The sequence below is a fragment of the Pyrgilauda ruficollis genome, unplaced genomic scaffold (assembly GCF_017590135.1).
Source record: "Pyrgilauda ruficollis isolate IOZ18807 unplaced genomic scaffold, ASM1759013v1 scaffold275, whole genome shotgun sequence".
Taxonomy (NCBI): Eukaryota; Metazoa; Chordata; class Aves; order Passeriformes; family Passeridae; genus Pyrgilauda; species Pyrgilauda ruficollis.
Window position 1 is genome coordinate 1,304 of NW_024524100.1, and position 22,200 is coordinate 23,503.

General features: G+C 42.4%; 1 protein-coding gene across 1 annotated transcript in view; it reads right to left on the reverse strand.

Moving 5' to 3' along the window:
* Positions 1–835: 835 nt before the first annotated feature.
* Positions 836–22,200, reverse strand: part of GRIN3A (glutamate ionotropic receptor NMDA type subunit 3A) — a 66,346-nt gene continuing 44,981 nt past the window's right edge. Inside the window, exons 4-9 of the mRNA XM_041471714.1 lie at positions 21,190–21,335; positions 19,526–19,641; positions 17,263–17,414; positions 6,384–6,548; positions 5,574–5,647; positions 836–2,268 (exon numbers count right to left, since the gene is read on the reverse strand). Of these exons, the coding sequence (XP_041327648.1) occupies positions 1,932–2,268; positions 5,574–5,647; positions 6,384–6,548; positions 17,263–17,414; positions 19,526–19,641; positions 21,190–21,335 (990 nt within the window). The 3' untranslated portion in view covers positions 836–1,931. The remainder of the gene's footprint in view (positions 2,269–5,573; positions 5,648–6,383; positions 6,549–17,262; positions 17,415–19,525; positions 19,642–21,189; positions 21,336–22,200) is intronic.

Sequence of the window (22,200 nt, forward strand, 5' to 3'; positions counted from 1 at the left end):
AAGGGTTTGTTGTGCAAAACATTTTTGTTTAAGATATGATTAATATTTTCAGGTTTTTTTAAAAATTTGGTTCTGGGCTCATGTGTGTAGAGATAAGGACATAAAAGCCTTGATAAAATTACTTATAAAATTGGACTGAAATACTTCTTTCCTAGTGTTTTAATGAAAAGAGCAATATTCATCTGTTCTAAACAAGTGATGTTGGAGCTGATAAGATACCAGCTGCTACACAAAGAAAAAGCTCTTTCTAGAAATCTGATTATCTAAAGGAGGAAGGGAGGGGAAGGGAAGGCAACAAAAGTAACCTGAGTGGGTAAGGGTCCATCCAGTTTGTCAGGAACGTGGGGACATCCCAGATCTAATAGACCTACCAAGGTGGAGGCCTGTGGATCCCACTTTCCAGTTTTATGTCCTAATTTCTCTTCCCTTTGTTACTGTATTGGAAGGAGCAGACACACAAAAGCAGAGAACAAGCCCTGAGCAGGGAACAATCAGCTCTTGAGGCTAATTAGTCTGGGTCTCACTGTGATCAGCTTTTAGCACTGATGCAAAGGTTTTAATATACAAGGGCTTTTCAAAGGTTAGAGATGCAAATAGGTAGAATGTCTTCCTCAATCTACCTGCAGCCTTTGAACTTCACCTAACAAGAACACCCTGGGCAACATTTCTGCAGGTGACTGGAGATACAGGGAGGGTAAAAATTACTTTGGTGCCTCATCTGGGAGACCAGAGTTAAGAGTCAATGTTACAAACTTTCTTTTTCTCTGTAATACAGAATGTGTTGAGAAGTGGTTTTTAAAAATTGGTAGAAAACCTATTTAAAAAACACAGTCACTTGGGTTGATGCAGTGTTTATTCAGATGCTGAACAGCTTACCCTTCCTTCCCCTCATCACCCAGAAGGGAGAGAGCTCCATTCAGTACATTGCCTCAGAAACCTCAATTCTCATTCTTCACCCACAGGGTGGTTTTGGTGACTCCTTTTGGTATTGATGGGACCTTGGTATCTGAATAAATCATGGTCCAGAGCTCCTTTAGTCACCTCATCTGTGAGAAAGGACCTTATTGTCATCGTAAGACAGACAATATTAAGGACGTCGTTTCACACTGGCAAATATTTCACTTTTTGAGGTAAATACTGATTTACAGTAGTGCCCCCTCTCCCTTCTCATCCTTGTCCTGTGCCACTGTGAATCCATCCCTTCACCTGTCAGTGCAGTGTTTGCACAGCTTCTCCCTGGGAGGGAGTGGAAGCCCAGCCTAGGCTCACAGGCAGACAGAACTGGTGGTTTGGTTTTTGCCAAGTTATTTTAAGCTGGTTGAGTTCCTTCACCACAGCCTTAGAGGAGCCACACCTCCAGTTTGTGCTGACAGAGCTGAGGGAATGGTGTGTGGTGGGTTTGCCACCAGGAATTTGTCTTGTGAGCCTGTGCCAGGAGGGAAGGGACTGCCAACACAGAACAGCACCTGCCGTAAAGAGGCATCCGTGAGGAGCCTTCACATGAACAGAGACTAGACCCGCACAGAACACAACAAAAATGTACCAACAAAGGGACATACTGCCAATGAACAGTTTAAACCTCTTTTTTTTGTGTCTTTTTTCTTTTTTTTCTTTTTTTACAGAAAGGGCTAAAAAAGTGAAACCTCACTGTACGGTCAAGTGGAGAAACAAGGAACTCTCATTGGGATGCTCCTTGTCTCTCCAGTCCCTTGGGAATGGCTGGTGTTTTCCAGGAGAATAAGAAACTTGCTGTGAAAGGAGGGGAACTCAGGAGGGTGGCAATGGCTGTGGGCTGCTGCAATTCTGCTCTCCTGAAGAGCTTATTGCCTGGTTTATTTTTGCACGCCTTTCTGGCATTACAAAAGTGTGTTACAAATTTTACAGAGGAAGGGGAGAAAGGAAGAAAAGGGGAAGGGCACAGATATGCTGGCCTAGGGCTCTGCAGTTCTGTTTGTCCGTGCATACTCTTCCAGCTCTGATTTCCTATCCATGGCAAGTTGCAGCTCCTGCTTGATGATTTCGATCTGCTTCTCCAGCTCTGTCAGCTCTTGCAGCACTGAGGTCCTCGCAGTGTTGAGGGACTCTGCTTTCCCATTGGTGGTTAAGGAAGGCGGAGGCTCTCTCCTCCCCTGTGGCAGGGGGATGTCCTGGTGCTGATGGATTGTCACCTCATTTTGCCCCTCATCAGTGCAGATGTATTTCTTTTGGTGGCAGTTGCCCAGATTGGCTGTGTTCCACACTGCATGCTGGCTGTTCCCCACATGGGCCCTGAACAGAGAGAGGAGAGTTAACACCACATCAGAGCCTGCTCTTGTGTGTGTGCAGACCTCCCCTGTGAGCCATCCTACTGGAAAAAATATAAGGCTGCTGTTGCATGTTACACAGAAATATTATTCTTTTATCCCTGGAATTATGTTTTCTTGCAAAGCACAAATCATGAATGTAAATGACCAAATTTTTGTGATTTAACCATAGCAGAGGCTAGAACAGAACCCTGGATGTAATCCTCCCCAAAACGTTTCTTCAGTTATGAAATTACTCAGCTGCATCTCAGGAAAATCTGAGTACTTCAAAGCCTCTGAAAGCTTTTGTGGTTGCAATGTGCAAGTTTAGTACAGTGTTAGTGCTTAGCATGTAACTACTCTGTCCTGACTTGGGCATTTGCTCTCACAGAGAAGGAAAGAGACTCCTTAGAGCTGCTGTGGAGAGCTGGAGGGGGAAGGTTTGTCCTTTAGTTTTGAAGTCTTGTTGGGGAGCTGCTTGTGCTCTGGGGGACGCACACCAATGATGTTTATCCAAGCCCTCCAGGTTCATTCCTGAGCTTCCTGACACGCCACAGAGACTTTGGGGTTGTTGTGTTGTGGCACAAATTTCAGTCTGGGAACTTTTTTAAGTGCTTTAATTTTTTTTCCTGCAGAAATAATTCCATAATATTTTGATTCCAGAGAATATTTTCCTACTTTTTAGGGAATTCCTTTTGCTGCTCTCCCAGATCAGGCCAATTCCCAGGATTCCTTCCCAAACTGAGGTGTAGCCCATGGTCTCCACCCTCCAGCTGGAACAGAAGGAAGCAGAGACTTTGCTGTTTTGGGAGAGGAGCTTCTCTTTCCTGCCCGCTTTCCCTTTGGGACAGGTTGGTGTGTGCTCATTTGATAAAGGCAGGTTTAAACTCTGAAGGAGTTGTGTTCCAAACTGCTCCCACCTCGAGCTCTTCTGTGGGTATCCTTCGACAAAAGGCCTCTTGGTGGGAGCTCCCAGTGGCAGGTTAAGGAAGGAGGTTGATATTTCAGGGCTGTGACTGCTGATAGCAGTTGGTTTAAGGGGTGGATACTTTTCTCACCTGCCTGCAGTAAAGGAACTTGGAAAGTGAAAATTTTGTTCAAGGAGGTGGTGATTGGGGGTGTTTTCCAAGAGATGGGCTGGCAGAGAGAAGAGGCTGGAGAGGAGGTTTCAGGCAGGAGCAGCAACTCCTGCCTGGATCATGCTCCAGAGAGCTCAGGGAATCCCAGCAGGGATATGTATGTAGAGTAATTTTTGTGCAGAACAGCTATACTCTCATATTTCAAAATAAAAGATGGGAAGACTGCAAGTCTGGGCAGTTGATTTTAACAAATGCCAGAGTCCATAGTTAGCACTCCAGTTTCACCAGGTCAGTAAAACCATTCACAATTGGGCTACTGATGCTGAGCAGCTTTTGTAGTTTTTGATGACCTTAAGAAACCCAACAGATTTTCCTCCATGAGGATACCAGCAGTAGCATGATGCCAATTTTTCCCACCTCTTTTCTGTATCTTTGGTGCTTCTAGGAGTTCCTCAGGGTCCAGCAGGAATGAAAGCACATGTGATAATATAATTTGAGAGCTCTGTATTGTGCTGATGCCTCAGGTTTTAGCTTTTATATTTTTCAGATTCTATTCTGCTTTAGTGTGTAAGTCTATGCTTCATATTAGAGGATAGTAAGCTCTCTTCACAGAATAGGTAAACAAAACAATTCCTGCTCTAGATGGGGACCAAGGACAGCTGATCCAGATCTCAGGCCCAAGAGCATAAACAACGGTGGACTGAAGAGAGAAAACCAAGAAGGATGGGACTTCATAGGCTAAAGCTGTAATTGGACAATTAGCTCCAATATGCTAGTGGACCAAAACTTATAAAAGTGTGAGACTCTGTGACCTGTCATCCACTTTTGTGGCCATTTTGGGTTGTGCTGTCCAAGGTGGATCTATTTGAGGCCTCTTAATAAATACCTACTTTATTCTTTAGCTCCATCTAGTCTCTGTTTTAGGTCAGCCTTTACAAGGCGTCAGTGCCTTGCCTCATGAGTGTTCATGATAAGCTGACATCCCACTCGTGGCTCTGTTGAGTTAAATTCATCCCAATTCTGTGCAAACAGCAGCCTCGAGGTGCTGAGAAGAGCAGGGACAGTGGGTGGGGGTACATGCACACACCTGGGGGATGACTGCTGTGTGGGCAGAAGGTTTTGGACTGCTGTACATCTTCACTCTCCCAAGTTGGAAGATTATTTGCATGGATCTTTTTCTAAGCTGTTGCCTGGGGGGCTTCTGCACCATCTCCTCCTGTTCCACCCAGCAAGGAGGGTGCAGCAGGAGGAAACATTTTGCAGCATTCATGGCCTCTTCTCCTGTGCACAGATCAAAAGCCAGGAGTGGCTGTGTGCAAAGAGGTTCCATACATGGTGTTCTTTGATAAGATGAACAGAGGAGATCAGTTGCAGGCATTTTTAGACACTTGCGTATATAAAGGCAGCCTAGGAGCTTAGAGATGCTTACTCATTTATATTTGCTGCCTTTATCAGAGGAATATCAAAGAAACACAACATACATTGACATCTCTAGGTTTCAGTCAGGCCAAACATCCAGTAATGTTCTGAAAGACTTTTTGTATTCTACACTCTGTGCCTGAACTTCTCTGTAGAACAGCAGTGCTGCTGTCTGTGTTCTTACAATGTGCACCAGTAGGGTTGAGTTGCTGAGCATGTGCACAGTTACATGCAATGCCTTGTGTTCCTGGAAGCTATACATCCCATTGTCTCCTCTGCAGAAGACACAGGCTATTGAAAACAAGGCCAAGTTGTTACCTACTTTTTTCTCTCTCAGGACTTGTTAGACACAGTATTTTTTCAAAGGACTGCATTTGCCTCTCCTCAGCTTTCTTATTTCTCATTCTACAAAAGAGGAGAGCTGAAGGGGTTTCAGGCATGTGAGTGCCTTATCTCTCTTTCCATCTAAAGGCTCTGCCTCTCAGAGCCCTGGTTACCTGCCAGTGCTTTGGTAGGGGAGTCATTCATTCCCTAAACACAAGGGCAGTGGACTTCAGCTGCCAAGTCTCTCTTTGGAATGGGAGGTTTTTTATTAGCTGTATGCAAAATCATGAAAGAACAAGATTTCTAGATTTAATACTAGAAAAAATAATTAATTTCTGCCTCCCTCATTTGTCACTTCTATCTGGTTTCCTTTTTTTTTTTTTTTTCTATTACCTTTGGGGCATAACTGTATATCCAAACAGAAGGCATTTAATTTTGTTTGTGTTTTAAGGCATGGAGAACTTCCTACCTCTTTTCTACTCGTTTTTTCTTAGGCTGATGTTTTTCCTCAATAAATGAACTGTTCAGAGCACGATGTAATCTCTAGAGAAAAAAGAGAAGCATAAATTAGTAAAAGTAAGATTAAAAATGGCTCCAAAAATAGGTAAACAATTTGGGCTTTGTCTGATGGACTTGAGCATAAATTATTTTGCACATTGAAGGATACAAGCAATTGTCTGTGCTTTGTCATTACAACAGATTTATTTTCCTGTACTTTCCCAAAGAAGGGTAAGCTGAAAGGTTGATTAATAGTTTGGGAACAATCCTTGGTGTTAAATTAGTTTTAAAAGATTTCTTCCACTGTGCTGCTTTAAAGCAATGGAAATTCTTCCCTTTTGTGCCTTTTGCTGCAAAGTAACTTCTTCCTTTAGAGCAAACACCCAGAGCAATTCTGTCCCATTAGTTTCTCCAGAATAATGAGGGAGGTTACCCAGCATTTCATGCATGCCACACAGGTTTGGGAACCTGTAAGAGTGAAATAAAATGTTCTGGTTTTTCAGTTCAGGATAACAACATTGTTGCTTCCATCATCCAAAAGAGCTGAGCTATGAGGCTACAAGCACAAATAGAAGGATCTCACTGTAAGCTTTGCAACAGAGTATTTAAATAATTTCCTCTTTGCTTCCCATTCCATCCTTAGGTCAGCCTCTTCAAGCTCCAGAAGCTACTGTCACCATTCCAATGCTGTCAGTGCTCTTAGAACATTTCATACCTAGTTCTTGTCCAGGCTTTCTTAGTCATCCACACAACTTTCACAGGGTCCCTTCAGAACACATACCTGACTGGTATGGAGCCAGTACTTCATCTTGGATTTCTTCTTGATTCGTGGCAGGACCAGTCTGTACACGATGTGTTCCCCAATGGTGGTGAGAATGGACAAACCAAAGCCAACGCACAACATCACGAAGAGCCCTGAGAAATGCTTTATCCCCATCTGCAGTGTCTGTGAATAAAATCAAAAGGGAAAGTTAAGGCAGGAGGTTGTTAGTGTGCCGAAGCAGATGCTTTGTTTTCTCATGTGGAAATGTGATCTGACTGAATACAGAGTGGTGAAATAATGCGGAATAGTATGGATAGAGTTCACAGCAAAGCCTTTCTGTGCTGCTTGGTGTTCAGTCAGAGCAAAGGATCTGTCATGGGAAGAGAATCAGCCAAACACCAGGGAATTTGAGCTATTCCCCTAATGAGGTGGAGTGTTAAACATGTACAAGAATATGGTGTCTGCAGTGTCTTTGCATTTGTAAAAGCAAGTACTGCTTGACAGAATGTAGTCAATGAACTGTAAAGCAAGTCCTTCATCAGCAGTGAGCTACTGTTGTATGAGTGTTTGTATTTTCAGGGAATTGATTGTGAACTTTCCCTTTTTGTGCTTTACCCTTGATGGGGGGTCATGAAGAAAATGTGAAATAAGTAGCACAAACATGGCACCCCTCCACTCCCTACATTAACAGGACTGAAACTGTCTTTGTAAGGAATTCTGACTGCAGCCATGGAAAACAGGAACACTCACACCTTTTTCTGCCAACCCACCCTTTTCATGTATGATAGGAAGCCTTTAATTAATTTGTCTTATTGGCATTAATCATGTTTGAACACCAAGAAACTGTGTAGAGCAGAAATCTGTACCACTGATACCTGCACTGCAGTGTGTGGGTGAGGTATGCATGTAGTACCTTTATTCTCAGGCCTTCATAACTAAGTTTATAAATCACTAAAATCCCTTGTGAAAAATTACTGCCCACAGATTACTATGGAAATATTTCCAGGAATATGAAATCTAGTTATGTCTTTCTATTAAACAATGTTACTTGCCAAGTAAATGAAAAAAAAAAGAAAAAAAAAAAGAGGAACAAAGTTTGGGAAGAGTTATGTGTCACCTGCTGTTGTGTGATGGTGCTACTCTGGACCTGTTGTGTTCCTTGTGTTCATTTGCTCCATGGGTGGGGGTGGAGATTGTGCTTTATTATGAGTATTTCCATAAGTTGCAAAAAGAAACTGGAAATAGTGAAAAGATACATCACAGACTATTTGTGAAATCTTGTTCTAAGGTAATTTTAAGCCACAGAGTTCGTAACTGATGAGTCCACTGAAGCTGAGGGCTTGGAAGTCCCTCTGTGTACTTTGGTTATGTGACTGTGAGCTGTATTTCTCTCTTCTGGTTTGCATATTTGATTTCTGGTTTGCATACTTCTGCTCTTTAGAATACAATGGTATGAGATAGCATATAATGGTTTGGTTTTTTTTACGAGAACAGAGCTTCAGCAATCTAGCAGAGTGAGAACTTCCCTGGCAATGGACTCTTGTTTTGGGGATCCTCTGCCAAAATCAACCTCCTTGTCCCGAAGGACACTGAGCAGAGCTTTAGAGACAAGAATTTTTGTACCAGTGAACAAATCCTTCAAGGGTGTTGAAGGGTCTAATGGAGGGGTAAAAGCAATTTCTAAAAAAACTGCAGTCTGGAAACCATAAGAAAGCTATAGCAAAGTGGCTCTGAGGTAGAAGTGTGTCAGAATTTTGGCACAAGGGTTTTTTTGTTATGGAAACTGCATCAATTCAACCTCAAGGCAAAACTTGGCTCTCCACATCACAATTTCTTACTGACCTGCTGTCTCATTGTTTGTCCTTTCAGTTAGGGACAAAGGAGGGTGACACAGAGATTACAGATGCTAATGCTTTACACTGCTCAAGCACCAAAGTTTTTGACTGTAGGTCTACAGTTGGGCAGTGAAGCCCAACTTTTAGCCCAGGTAGACTAAAATAAGAATGAGATCTTTTTCTCAGAGGCCTCAGAGATAAGGCCTCAGTATGGCCCATCTTTGAATTTGACACATCTGTAATTATCTGTAAGAAGCAAAAACCCGCTATTCCAAATAGCTGAACATGCTGGTTAAAGGTGCTTTTGCCAGTTCTCCAGGAAGCTCTAATGCAAATCACTCCCTTCCCAGAAAGGGTGTCCAAAGGCAAGTATGCAGCAATTGAGAGATGCAGAGCTAACAGTAAACATGAGAACAAGCAGAACAATAATTAAAAGGTTATGTGTTTGCTCAGTCATCTGATGAACACACTTATCTGCCAATGCTCCCAGGCTCCAGCTGTTGGATGTCACAGAGAGTAACAGCCTATGGGTGATTCTTGCCATGGGAAGTAGGTTTAATGTAATATCATAAAACCCTAGCCAATTAAAACAATAATACAAAGCACTATTGCAGTAGTGGTTCTTGAATGCCTGCGGTCAGTGTTTGGTGCTACTCCAGCACTGCTGCAGAAAGTACACTTGGCCAGCTCCTTACATGAAAAATAACTCCCTCATCTTCAGCAAAACCTCTCTGATTTATGCTGATGAGGGTCTGGCTCCCTGTCCTGTCAGCTCTGCAGAATTGTTTTCTGCCTTCCCTGGAAGCAAGTGAAAGAAATTCCAGCACTGTCATCCCAGATGAGTTTTTCACCTGTAATGGATGGCTTTTGAAATTGTCCCAAACAAAACATCTTTTCCTAGCAAAGGAAGTGCCAAAACAAAGCATCAATAATATTTCAACTAGCAATGAAGAAGGTAATACACTGGAAGAGCTGCATGATAAAGGCTATAGAGTTGAAATTTTTAAGACTAAATTAAGGGGGAAAACAAGGTAGGGGAGAAATAATTAACACTGTGGAGTGTGTGGAGTGATTATACATAGCAGTATCAGCACATTCACAAACCACTGTAAAATGGCTATTTATCAGCTGTCTGTAATTATTGTAGAGACACACGTAAAATAGTAAAGGAAACCATTTAATGGAGGCACCTCTCATTTTCAGCCTCTAATAGAGGCTCCTCTCATTAGAGGAGCAAGTTCTAATACTTATTTTGTTGCTCTTTTATCTATTTTTAGGTGCATACATAGACTATACATGGAAAGAGCAGGAAAAAAAAAGGTTTCTCTGCATTACTGCTTTCCTCTCTGCTCAAGGGGTAGGGGTCAGGGGAGTGGGTGTGTGGGTTGGGGGTGGCAACAAAAAACAAACGGATGGATTTCTCTACTGCAATATCTTATTTTTGTTTCATTTTATTTTAGTGTTTTTTTTTTTTTTTTTTTTTTTTTTTTTTTTTTTTTTTTTTTTTTTAAAAAAAAACCCCCCCTAACTGAAAAAAAAAAAGGAATAAAAGCCCACTGTGTGTTGTATTCTGTATTAAGCTAGGATAAAAATGCAGTCCTTGCACCAAGTTTGTAATCATAAATCCAGGAGGTAGTTCCCTGCATTTTAGGAGAATGAACTCAGTTACGGCCATGTAATGGTTCTGGAGTAATAAGCAGTGTAGTCAATCCTGTGATAATTACTGCTAATGGGTGCTAAGCACGACAGTTGCAACAGTCTCCAAGTTGTTTCCCACTGGCAAATTGGGAAATTGGCATTTTCTAGACATCAACAAATACAAGAGAAGATATGTGCTTTTTTTAATAATACATCCTTGAAGAGACTTTTCCAATTTATCAACCCATATGTATACTTGCTATCTGAATACTTCCTGTTGTTTCCACTCTAGTTATATGCCTTTTTTCTTTTTTTAACCCTGAATGGAAGCAAAGGGATGCAGAAAAGCCAGTCTGACATTTGTGTTCACTTTGGAGCAGGCAGCAGAGGCAAAACCAGCACTTAATGATTTCAGCATTTGTTTTCCTGGGAAGAACTCCTGTTTTACTCCCTGCTACAGGAGACTCTAAATACTTTCCTTTCCCTGGCTGCTCTGAATATGTCATCAAATACTCCTGTGGTCCAACTTTCACTAATTAGAAGCTTGTAAAGATTCTTGTGGATAATCTGCAAGTTGGCAGCACACCACAGATATTGGTGCTACACACTGCTCAGCCCAAATACTAAATATGGGTATCATGTGTGTGTTAAATATAATAATAAGCTGTGTTTTCTTGATTGCATTTTCCCTGAAAGGATTTTAAAAAGGTTTGCTGATGTTTGGAAGTTCACTTTTGCAGCACCTGTGCTGATAAGGAATTAGTAGAGATAAATGGATATGAAGGGTAGAATTCTAAACTCAACTACACATCTCAGTAGTCTTGCAAAATCCTGCTTTTATTTAGTCAGCTAAGTGCTATTAAAATGTGTCCCCTCTACATATTGTGGCATTTTTTGTAGCTGCAGAGAGACTTATTTTTAGGCTTGATTTTCATTCTTACGGCTTTCTGTGCTCTCAAAGAAGTAGCAGCTTAAAAATAATACATATTTAATCTCTTCAGGGGGATTATCCTTAGCAAAGACTGATGACCATGGCTTTAGAGTTTCAAGTGACAAATTCAAGATGCTGTAAATACTGTCTCATATTGGCAAGACACATTCCTTTCCCTGCTTGTTGTGGGGGCTTTTGCACAGAGCTTGAAAAGCACTGTTTAGTAATAAATCTTTTATCATCTACTATCAATTTTCCAAGCCCTGTCAGTACCTCTTCAGACAGTCACCTTGTTCTTTTGTTTGTTTTCAGTTTCAATGGATGAATCTAAATCTTTTACTCATTTGCAGGACACATCTTCTCCTGACTCTGTTGACAGAGTCAATACTCAGTCACTCCTTTCTGTACGACTGTTGTGCAAAGTATTTTTTCCACAGTGCATGTCCAGAACCCACTGTCTCTTCCCACACTGAGATGACCCCTTTTCAATGCAACATCTGTCACTTTGTGAGACCCTTTTTGGAAGCATTCCCAGTTCCTCTTATGGTCAGGAGCCACCTCCCCCACCCCCAGACAGCATATGTGCAGACTGAGAAAAGGGTCTTGGTACAGCAGAACCTTTTTTCCCTGTTCTTTGTGTTTGGTTTTCATGCTCTGGCAACAAGGTGCTGTGAAACGTGACTGATGGGCAGCTGCTATTTATGAGCACAGGGCAGTTTGTTTCCTTTTTGGAAGTGTCTGCATGGCCTTCCCTTGATACCTGCAGTGCACTAGGGACAAACATAAACCAGAACTTCAAGGTTGGAAAAGTCACTGTTGAGTTGTCAGGTGATGGGTGTAACAAAAAAGGAAACTATTGGTTTAAGGGGACTAGGAAAAAGAGCAGAAAGGCACAATTTTCTGGACGACAACTGAGTGAAATCATGGCAAGATAAATGAGGCACTGTCTGATTGTGCCTCTTGAGTGATGCTGAGGCCAAAGATCATCAATTCAGGCAAAAGACCAGAGCAAGTTCCTTCAGAAACTTGAGAGCTAACACCCATCAGTGGATCCCATCACTGATGGGAGATGAAAAGAGGATTTAAAAGACCTACAGATGTGGCACTTAGGGACACAGTTTAGTGGTGGACTTGGCAGTGCTGCATTAATGACTGGACTCATTGATTGTAGAGGTCTTTGCCTACCTAAATTATTCCATAATTCTAAGATGATTGGTTTGGGTTGGGAGGGTCTGTGTGCTTTCATATATTGTTATTTTAAATGTCAGGTTAGATACCATTTGTGTGAAGCATCAGCAAGTTCTTGATATTAATAGCAGGGATAATGGTATGCAGCAATATATATAATTTTTTATTTCGTGTGTTGTTTGTTATTTGACTGAACTGCCAGTCAACATGGAAATCAGTCTAAGTTCTAGAGTTCCAGCTGTTCTGTGACCATTATGAATATAAAAGGGAGAAATACAAACCTTTCAAGTGAAACTGAAGATACAGTTTCCACAGTAACATTTTTTAAAATACAGCTAAAAAGGTGTGAAAGACTGTGTACACTTAATTAGCTTCTCTAGCTAATTAAGCTAGAAAGCATGGACCAGGAAGGACTCTTCTTTTTTGTACTATCTTGATAAACTGTACCCTGGTCATCACTGCCTATCCTGAGCAGCCAAACCCACTGACTACAGCGATTTTTCCTTTCAGGGGTACCCCTGCCTGCTGCCTCACTGGCTGAGTTCCAGAGCTGCTTTGCTGCCAGGAGCACAAAATTGCAAAACTTTTGGTTTCCCAAAAATCACAGAATCATGGACTGGTTTGAGTTGAAAGGGATCTTTCAAGGCCACCTGGTCCAACTGCCCCACAATGATCAGGGCCATATTCAATTAGAACAGCTTGCTCGGAGCCTTGGATGCCTCCAGGGATGGTTGAACACTTTCAGCGACAGGGCATCCCCCACTCCTCTGGGAAACATTCTGCTCACTTTCTGATTTTCCACCCTCTTTGTAAAAACCTTCTCTCTGCAGTCTATTCTGAGCTTGGGTGGAGCTAATGGGATGGAAAGGCAAGTCCCAAGAGCCTGGCTCCTTCTGAAGAGGCATCACTGAGGATAACAATAGGGTAGAGGAAGAGCTGAGTGTACTGTATGCAAAATAAAAACAAATTACATTGATTATGCCCAGATATCATGTGCAGATATAACTCTGTCAATCCCTCATCCCTCCTGCACCATGTTTCACCCTCAGTAGGGAGCTCAGCAATATGGCCACAAAGGCATTCCTTTGAAACTTAAACATGACAATTTTAAACTAAGAGTATTCAAGCAATATTACTAGAGGCTAGCACTCACCAAGAACAGCCACTGCCACCCACAATTACCTGCAGTGGAGAAGGTAAAGTGTAATTCACTGCAGTATTCTTTCCAAGCCTGATCTAGGTGCATGCCCCATAAATGATCCAGTCAGTGCTGGTCAGGGTCAGATGCCTTGGGTAAGTGGTTTTGCTGGAGAAGTTGATACAAAACAGCAGAGTCAAGCATTTCTGACCTCTGCAATATCAGAAAATAAACCATCTTTATTGGTTTCCCAGCTAGAAGAGTCACTGAAACCTTCCAGCACCAGGCTGAATAATTTCCTTCCAGGACAACTTTGTTTTGAAATGTGATTTAGAATAAGCAAAGTGCTCATCCACTGTCAGATAGAGAGAGATGGGAAGAGCTAGTAATGAGTTCTGCCACAGGAAACATAATTTCCCAGTGTAAGATTAGTAAAAAATTGTGAGTAGGAAGATGGATCTCAAAACAAATCTATAGAAAAATAAACTTCAGTGGGCAGGAGTAGCAGGTGGATAAGAACCAGGCACAGCTAAAGAGGTAATGACCAAAATGGATGGTGGATATCCCATCAATTTAAAGACTATACTGATTAGTATTTCACCTACATATATTCCCATTTTGGCACCATTACTCTTGGTCAACAGGTGCAGCATGTCACAGACCAAATTTATCAAAACAACATAGAGGAATAAAAAACCTTACTCTTGCTGTCAAAAGGCAATTGCTGGGTCTCACTTTGGTAAATAATCCATGTGAATGACTACCCACTGAGAAGCTGAGACTCTTTCAAAAAATGAATCATCTGCTTCTGTGTTGAACATTGTCTACTCTTCAGTGAATCTAGAATATTACTGTGACTGAGTGCAGGGAGTGAAGTTACAGAGATTTTTGGGCTGAACAGGAGTAAATTAACAAACCAGCATAAAGGTGAGTCCAAGACTAATTCCCATGCTTCTTGCTGTAACAGTGGGGAAGAACCTGTACTTTGGTGAGTGTTTGCTGCTTGGCTGTTAAGTTTAGTAAATTTCTCCCAACTAAAACATCACACATTCTAAAATCTGTAAGTTCTTGGCCAAAAGGAATGGATTAAGAAGAGGGGATGCATGTGGGATATGCATTAAAAGTGAGACAACTCAGGAAAATGAAGATATGGACTTAGCAGAGTTTACCACACAAATGGCACAGACTTGCAAGTGGTATTCTGCTTCTGCTCACTTTCTGATTGAGTAAGGACCTTTCAGTGACTTTAGATTCACTGAATCCTAGAATAGTGTGATTTTGAAGAGACCTTACAGACCATCTAGTTTCAATCCTTGGGCAGGGATACCAACCACCAGACCATGCTCCTCCAAGTCCTGTCCCACCTGGCCTTGGACACTTTCAGGGGTGGGGTAGCCACAGCTTTTCTAGGCAACTTCTGTCAGGGCCTCACCACCTAAATGTTTGAATTCATCCTTTTATCTCCTCTCAACCTACCCCTTCCAGTCTAAAGCCATTCCCCTTATCTTGTTGCTCCATCCCTTGTCCAAGTCCCTCTTCAGCTCCCTTGGATCCCAGTTAGGCACTGGAAGGGGCTCTAAGGTCTCCCTGGAGCCTTCTCTTCCCCAGGTGAACACCCCCAGCTCTCCCAACCTGGGTGCAGAGCAGAGGCCCTCTGATCACCTTTGTGGTCTCCTCTGGATTTCCTCCAACAGTGCCACATCCTTCTTATGCTGAGGATCCTGGAGCTGGATGCAGCTCTGCAGGTGGGGTCTCACCAGAGTGAGCAGAGGTGCACAATCACCTCCCTCACACTTTTAGTGATGCAGTCCAGGACATCTTTGGCTTTCTGGGCTGCCAGAGCCCATCGCCAGGGCATCTTGAGCTTTTAATCCACCAAGGCCCCAAGTCCTTCTCCCCAGGGCTGCTCTCAATCCGTCCTGTATTTGTGCTCTGCCTGTATCGGGGCGTGGCATTCCCCCAACCCAGCTGCAGGCACTTGGCCTAGTTGCACTCCATGAACTGAGTCCTTCAGTTCAGACACCTGAAGCAACTTGTTGGACTTTAGTTTCTGAACAAAAAACTCAGTTGTGCCTGTTGAATTAGTGCAACTGAAGACTGAATAAGGCCTATAGTCAGACAACCAGCCTGGGAGCAGCTACACCTGCCCTTCTTTCTGGACTTCGCATGGAGGTTATACTCAAAAGACTTAATTACGTTAAAGCACAACATGCTTTACACGGTGTAAACATGGTCAGAGCTTCAGCTGTGACCCCATGCTTAAGGCCTCCCTTAAAATCCTGTGGTTAAAACCTATTCAATAGTGAAAAAAAAAAACCCCAAAGGAATTCCATGGAACTATTCACAGGGCAAAATCTGACTTTTCTTTTCAGACTGGAGCAGATTTTTGCCCCACCTTCTTTCCCCTTCTTGGTAGGCCTTGAGGAATCTTGTGTTGATCATGCACCTCTCTTGGTAACATTTTGAACAAGGACCCTCCATATATGTACATCTATTTACAATTTTTATAGGTAGGTATTACTCAGGTTCTAATACTTCTGTAGCCCAGTGGGTCATCTCATGCCCCTCCCAGGGGATCTAAGCACCTCACTCCACGGACTTAAAGAAGCAACCATATGTTCCGAGAGTAAACCAGTACTAATTAAAATTGTACTTTTGACTGGAATTTATTATATGACTAAGAATAGAGAGCATACAGCCCCAGATGAATGCTGTGGGGTAAGACACGATCAGAGGAAGCTCCTTTTGTCACATCACTAGGAATTATTAGGAAGGTAAGTTTTCTCTGCTGTAAGAATTTTGAGTTTTATGCAACTTTGAGGTAATTTATAACATTACCACCTTGTAATTTCCTGAGATTTAATTCAAAAGACTAGTTAAAATGTAGAGTAACAAGAAGTCATTGAAGGAACTGCTATTTTAAAAAGATGATTTCCTTTTTAGATGATAATACAATCTTCAGATAAGCTAAATCAAAAAGAGAAGTGAATACACACTTCTGTTTAAGTTTGCTTTCTTGTGTTGAATTAGTCACATAAGAAAAGAAAGAAAAAATGAGTAAGTTGCATAAAAATAAATTGAATTTTCTTCTATGAATGTCTGATGTTAAAATATAATTTATTCCCTATTGACACAACTGTAATGAAAAAGTAAAGAATGTAGTAAGACATGCAGAAATAGCCCAACAAATTATGTATTAAAAATGCCAAATAAAGATTTGCTTTGTCGTATCCCTAAAAAATGTTAACTTTCTAGTGATTTAGTCATCAGCCAGAGGTTTGCAGTTGACTACTGAAAAGTGGGAGTCAGCCCAGGAAACTGATCTTCTCTTTGATGGGGGAATGCTTCCACTTCCTCAGGGAACACCGAGTGTGTGTTTGGCACTTGGCTGAGCACTCTGAGAAGGAGACAGCAGAGCTCTAACTGATTTGTACATGTGAGAATACATAACCTATCCCTCCTGGAAGACCTTCAGCTAAAAGAGTATGCTATAAGCTTCACACATTGCTGATGCTTTTGATTCTTCCATACTTTATCTTATTTTTTCACTTGACAGTCTGGGGAACTTGAGGAAAAACTGCTATTCTGGTAAGAGTTATCTTTTTCTCATAAATAATGGCGTAACTCCTCTGATGTGGTACTTGGATGTACATCCATGAAGATTTACTTCTGTTTCTCATAGATCTACAAGGAAGTGAGACCTGCTTCCCCTCTCTTCTTGGCATGGTGTCTTAGCAGACCATTTCTTGCCTGAAATCCTACCTTTGGTACAAGTAGCTGCCACCCGTGTTTGGAAGTGGTGAGCGTGTATTTAAAATTCGGGACGTCCTGAGCTCTCCCTCTCTTTGTGGATGGTGATACACACAGTTGAGTGGAATCAGAATCAGAGAGGTTTGCTGTGAAATATACCAGATCAGGACTTTTATTGCCCTCTTTATGCCCTGCTTGTGTCCAGAGGAGCTCCCTGGTGCCTCACTCAGCAGCACAGTCCCACTGACACGCTCCTCCTGCTCTGCCCTGACGGCTGCCTGGGTCAGAAGCTCTTGCCTTTGAAGCTTCCCCCTTCTCTTCAGCTGCCACCCATCCCTGCCATGTGGGCATGTCATTAGGAATGAGGGGAAATAATTCTCAGCTTGTACAAAGCCTCACTTAGGTGACCCGAGTTACCTCCGTGACAGCGAAGCTTCGTTTTCCACAGGGAACAACCTTGTACCACTTGTCATGCAGAACATCCATGAAGCCATGGGATTTGTACTGGCTGATCAGGTCAGAGATGTTTGAGGTGAGCGGAGAGTTGGGGGGAAGACCAATGCCATATCCTAGAAGGGAGAACAGTACAATCATCTCTCTCTTTCTCGTTTGGTTTTTGCTGAAGTGTGTTCATTTCAGCATGGAAGAGCAAGCTGGCAGTCTATTTCAGCCAGCCAGCTCAAACCTGGCTTACTGTGGTCTGAGAATGCTGAGAAAAGACCTTTTTTGGTGCAAAATGAAGTCACCCAATATAAACAGAATAAGCAAAACTATTACAGCCACACAAGAAATATGTAGAACTGGAGGTTCAAAAACTTAAAATGGAGACAATGGATTAATAAATATTTTCTCTAGACACACAGACCTTTTCATGCCCTTGTCATGGATTCTTTTAGCAATGAAAAAGGGCCTTAGTGTCACATAAATCATTCAGTGGTCCCCTTGCATTGCTAGAGCAGTGGATGTGACTGTGGTGTCAGATGTCACATTTTCTTCCTAACGCCTTTTCTGATGAGGAGCTGTATGCACGTAAATATATACAGGAGCAATCTTCATTGTTATCACACAGCAATTTAAAGCCCAGGGGCTATGCTTTCAGTTCATGCACTTGTGCTCTGGCACTGACAGCGACTTTCAGATACTAATAAATGCAGTTTTTAGCCACTGTGTTGTCTTTCACCATGTTAAAGTGAGGGTAAAGGACTTAGTGTAAGTGGAGATGAATTCAGTAACTCTGAATGCAGTGCTTATATTTGCAGCATCTGGGGTTTGACTTTAGAAATTTTAAACAAATGCAACTGATCCCTCAAAGACATGCAGTTGCATGCCAATTGCCTGCAGAGATTAATTTCTAGTCCACTGTGTATTTTTGTTTTTCAGTTCAGAATTCAGAATTTCAGACTGTCTCCTTAAAAAAACCCACAACACAGGAAGAAGGAAAAAACCCTCACAAACAGACAAGAGCTGAATTTTCCAGGACAGTGGCTCATTTTTTAATGAGTGATGAGGTGATAACTGTTCCTACAATGCTTCTCCTTTGCTGCTGAGTTTTTTTACATTGTGCCTGTAATTCCACCTGAATAAATTTGCTCACATCAAAGGGTTTGTTTCAGAGTTAGCACAGCTAGGACTCATAAATATCATGTTTTCAGCATACCTTTTTTGTAATTGGGTGATATGAAGGAAGTCCAGTCATCCAAAATCGTGTAGTTCAGTGTCTGTTTGTTTTTTTCTTTTTCTATATTGAAATCTAATCTACTTGATTTGAAATTGTGGAAGCTTCTGGTTTTATTTCAGCAGAGCTGACCTTTCTGAAAGGAATTAATCAGGTTTCTGAAGAAGGTTGTTTTACTGTGTGATGGGAGCAGCTGGAGTGATTGCCCTTGGAGGGGAGGAAAGTGGAAGCACCAGTGCTTTCCACTTCCATCTATCACAAAAGTGGTTTCTAAAGTCTGCTGCCCATGTGCTCATCAATGCTGGAAGCAACTTCACACCAGCCTTGCTTCCTGGCTGCTTTCTGACCTGTCCTTTCTAATTTCTCAAGGCTGCAGGCCAAGCACCAAGCTCCCTTCTCAATTCCCTTCTCAAGTGGGAATCTTGAGCTGACCTTTAAGATGAGAACAGTATTTGCCTGTTTCAGATGAGCGTGAAACTGCAGACCTGAATTTTGAACGCATTTGAACTGGGTTTTGAACACACCTCAATAAAGAGGGCTGGCAGAAAAGAAACCTCATTTCCGTGGCCTCTTTATTTCATGGTGAGCAGGGAAATGGACTCTGCCTTCTGCTTGTCTGCAGACACAATGTCTGAGCACTTGGAATAATTTCTATATACAAGACACAATGTCTGAGCACTTGGAATAATTTCTATATACAGCATGGCAACAGATCATAGAATCAGAGCATAGTTTGGGTTGGAAGGGACCTTAAAGAACATTTCATTGCAATGCCTGCCATGGGGGAATCTTCCACTAGACCAAGTTGCTCAAAGCTCCACCCTGGCCCCAGAAAACCAGAAGAAAAGGCTGGAGCTTTTGTTCTGCTCAATCACTGAGGATTTTGTCGTAATCCTCAAGGGGTCCTCAGTTTCACCTTCATATTTTCACTGAGAATACCACAGCACAACAAAGCAAATTCAGCACATGAGCAACAGAGCAGTGTGTCATAAAAATGGTTATTACCTTCAATGGCAAAGGGTTTTCCCACAGTTAGGAGCTTGCAGTCAGCATCTATTGACACTTCATAATCTAAGAGTGCTTTATCCATGATGAAGGCATCAAGTTTCTCTGGATCGTGCCTGTATTCAACACCAAAGTCAGAAACACAATCACTTCACTGTCTAAGTGACACTGAACATTTGTCTATGCAGTTTTCTGGAAAATTACTGCATAGACAGTAATTTGAAAAACATGAAAACAGGGACCAGGGACTGCTATTTGGACATCTGCACTGAAAATGAAAACTGATTTGTATTTTAAAGGATGGAATTGTGCATGAAATGCAAACTTTGTGCATTAAAAGCAGTCAGTGTGTTTAGGACTTATTTTACTCCCACAAAATACTATTGTTCTGAAAGACAAAAATCACTACAAAATTTTGGACTTTGACTCAATTGAAAGTGGCACAAGGCTTTAATGGAGAAGATCAAAAATTGCTGAAGTACTGTTGCTGTCTTGGTTTCTTTGTGATGTTAAACTTGGGGGATATTAGAGCGAAAAACTAGAAGGGTAACTTATTCAAAGGCATTTCTCCTCCTTTCTCCTTGAATATGAGGTAAAGTATTTCCTTCACCCAAGGAAGGAAGTCTATCTTTTTCTTATGTTGTCTTCATGAACACAATGACTGAATTTTACTAAAATACTCATTTCTGAACAGCATGCTTGGATAAAAATAATGATACAAAAGAACAGCTGCAGTGCCTGTTCTCATCTGATATCCCAGGACTGCACCCTCCATTCCTGTCCCTTTAAAAGTCTGAGTGTTCTCCTGATGTGATTATTTCATTGATTTCAATCCATTTACTCCAGTATGACCCAAAGAACTGCCATGTGTCTTAATTATCAACAGGATGGATCTGGGGAGAAATATATAAACAAGAAACAACAAGAAAAACTTGTGGTGGAAAGTTCTCAGGCCATCTGCCAGGCAACTTTTAAGATAAAATGAATGAATAATTCAGACTTATTACCACCTCCCAGGTTTCCTGGAAGAGTTGTGTGACCCCCAGACTGTTAAGCACAAATATTTCTGAGGCACACTGACACCATGATCCCGTAAAGCAACAAGACTTTTATTACTTTTTACCAGTCTAGTTCTTCTTTTGTTCATTTTAATGATAAATTACGGTTCATGTCTGAGAACTTCCTTTCCTCCCACCACACTGAGGAACCTCATTGGCAGCTTTTTATTGGGCTGGATGTTTTTTTCTGAATGTTTCTCACTGCCTGATGAAGGGCTCCGAAGCTCAGGAACTTGCCAGGAGTTTGTACACTGCCCTAGCCTGATGGCACCCCCATGTCCAGGTGGGCATTCCCACCTGGCCTAAATGTGTACTAATCCATTGAACTCCTATGTTTTGTGGGACCCTCAGCACTGGGAAGGAGAGGATCGGGGAACATGGCATCCATGGAGTGGTGGTATTTTCTACATCTGTTTCTCTGTCACTATCTTTCTCTCTCTCTTTCTCTCTCTCTCTCTTTTTCTCACATTTACTGTTAAATAAAATCCGTACTATTGACTTTGGCCTCATTTTCACCTTAAACCGAGCATCACCCTTAACAATTCTAATAACCAGATCATAACAACTGGCCGGGGGGCAGGCGTGGTGCTGTTTGCAGGGGCTCACTTCAGGTAGGCCACCCCGTCGGTGGTGGCAGGGACGTTGTAGCGCCGCATGTACTCGTGCATCTCCGGGAAGCTCTGCCTCACATAGTCCTCGGCGCTGCTCTCCCGCACCGTGCCAAACCGGAACCCTTGGGATGGGTGGTGGAGCTGAGGGGAGGACAGGAGAGGGTTAGCAGAGCCATTTGCCTCCCATCACATCTGGTGTCTCGGCTCTAGTGTGCCGACAGTTCCTCAGAAATCTTCAGGGCTCGTGGACCTGCCTCTCTGGGTGTTTTCCTGCAGGCAGCTTCCCACCCCTCAGGAAAAGCCTGGAAGACTTACCAAGTGGCTAAATAGCTTCTCTGTGTACTCTCAGGGTTTTCTTCAAATGCTGAAAATAATCCCCATTAAACACCCTGAACACCCAAATGTAGGTGTCTATTGGGATTATTTGTCTCTAGAACAGACAATGTTTCAGGAGCTGTTATGAGAAGTCTCTGAGCTGGCTACAATCCACCTTCTGCGCTCTGGGTATCCAGCAAAGGACACACAGCCTAGATTTGTTTTGTCAGAATGTTTTACTTTGTTCTTAGGGATGAAATTTAACCTTTTGCAGAACGGTAGCACCCCCAGTTCATTTCTAGAAGTCCAGACACCATATCACAATCTTGGCTTCCATTCCTCACAGACAAACTGAGGACTGAAAGGTCACCAAAAAGTCTCCCCTGGCAGTGAGAAGGAGAATTCCCCTCTGCATGGCCCAGGCTACAGCCATGGATATACACACACACAGAGTCTTTTTGCAGTTCTGTGCCCTGCCGTTCTCTGAACTGATTCCACAGTCTGCAGCCCCAAGGAGGCCAGTCCAGGTTTCACACACCCCTCTTTCTGAAGTTTCTGTTTGCTTTTGGAGCATTTAGTGCCTCCTGCGGAAAGTCTCAAGCTGCCACGGAGGAGTCAGGCAGCATCTTCCACTATGCCAAGCACTTCCTTGAGTTGGCCAAGTGCTGCCATCCGCACTAAAACCCTTCAG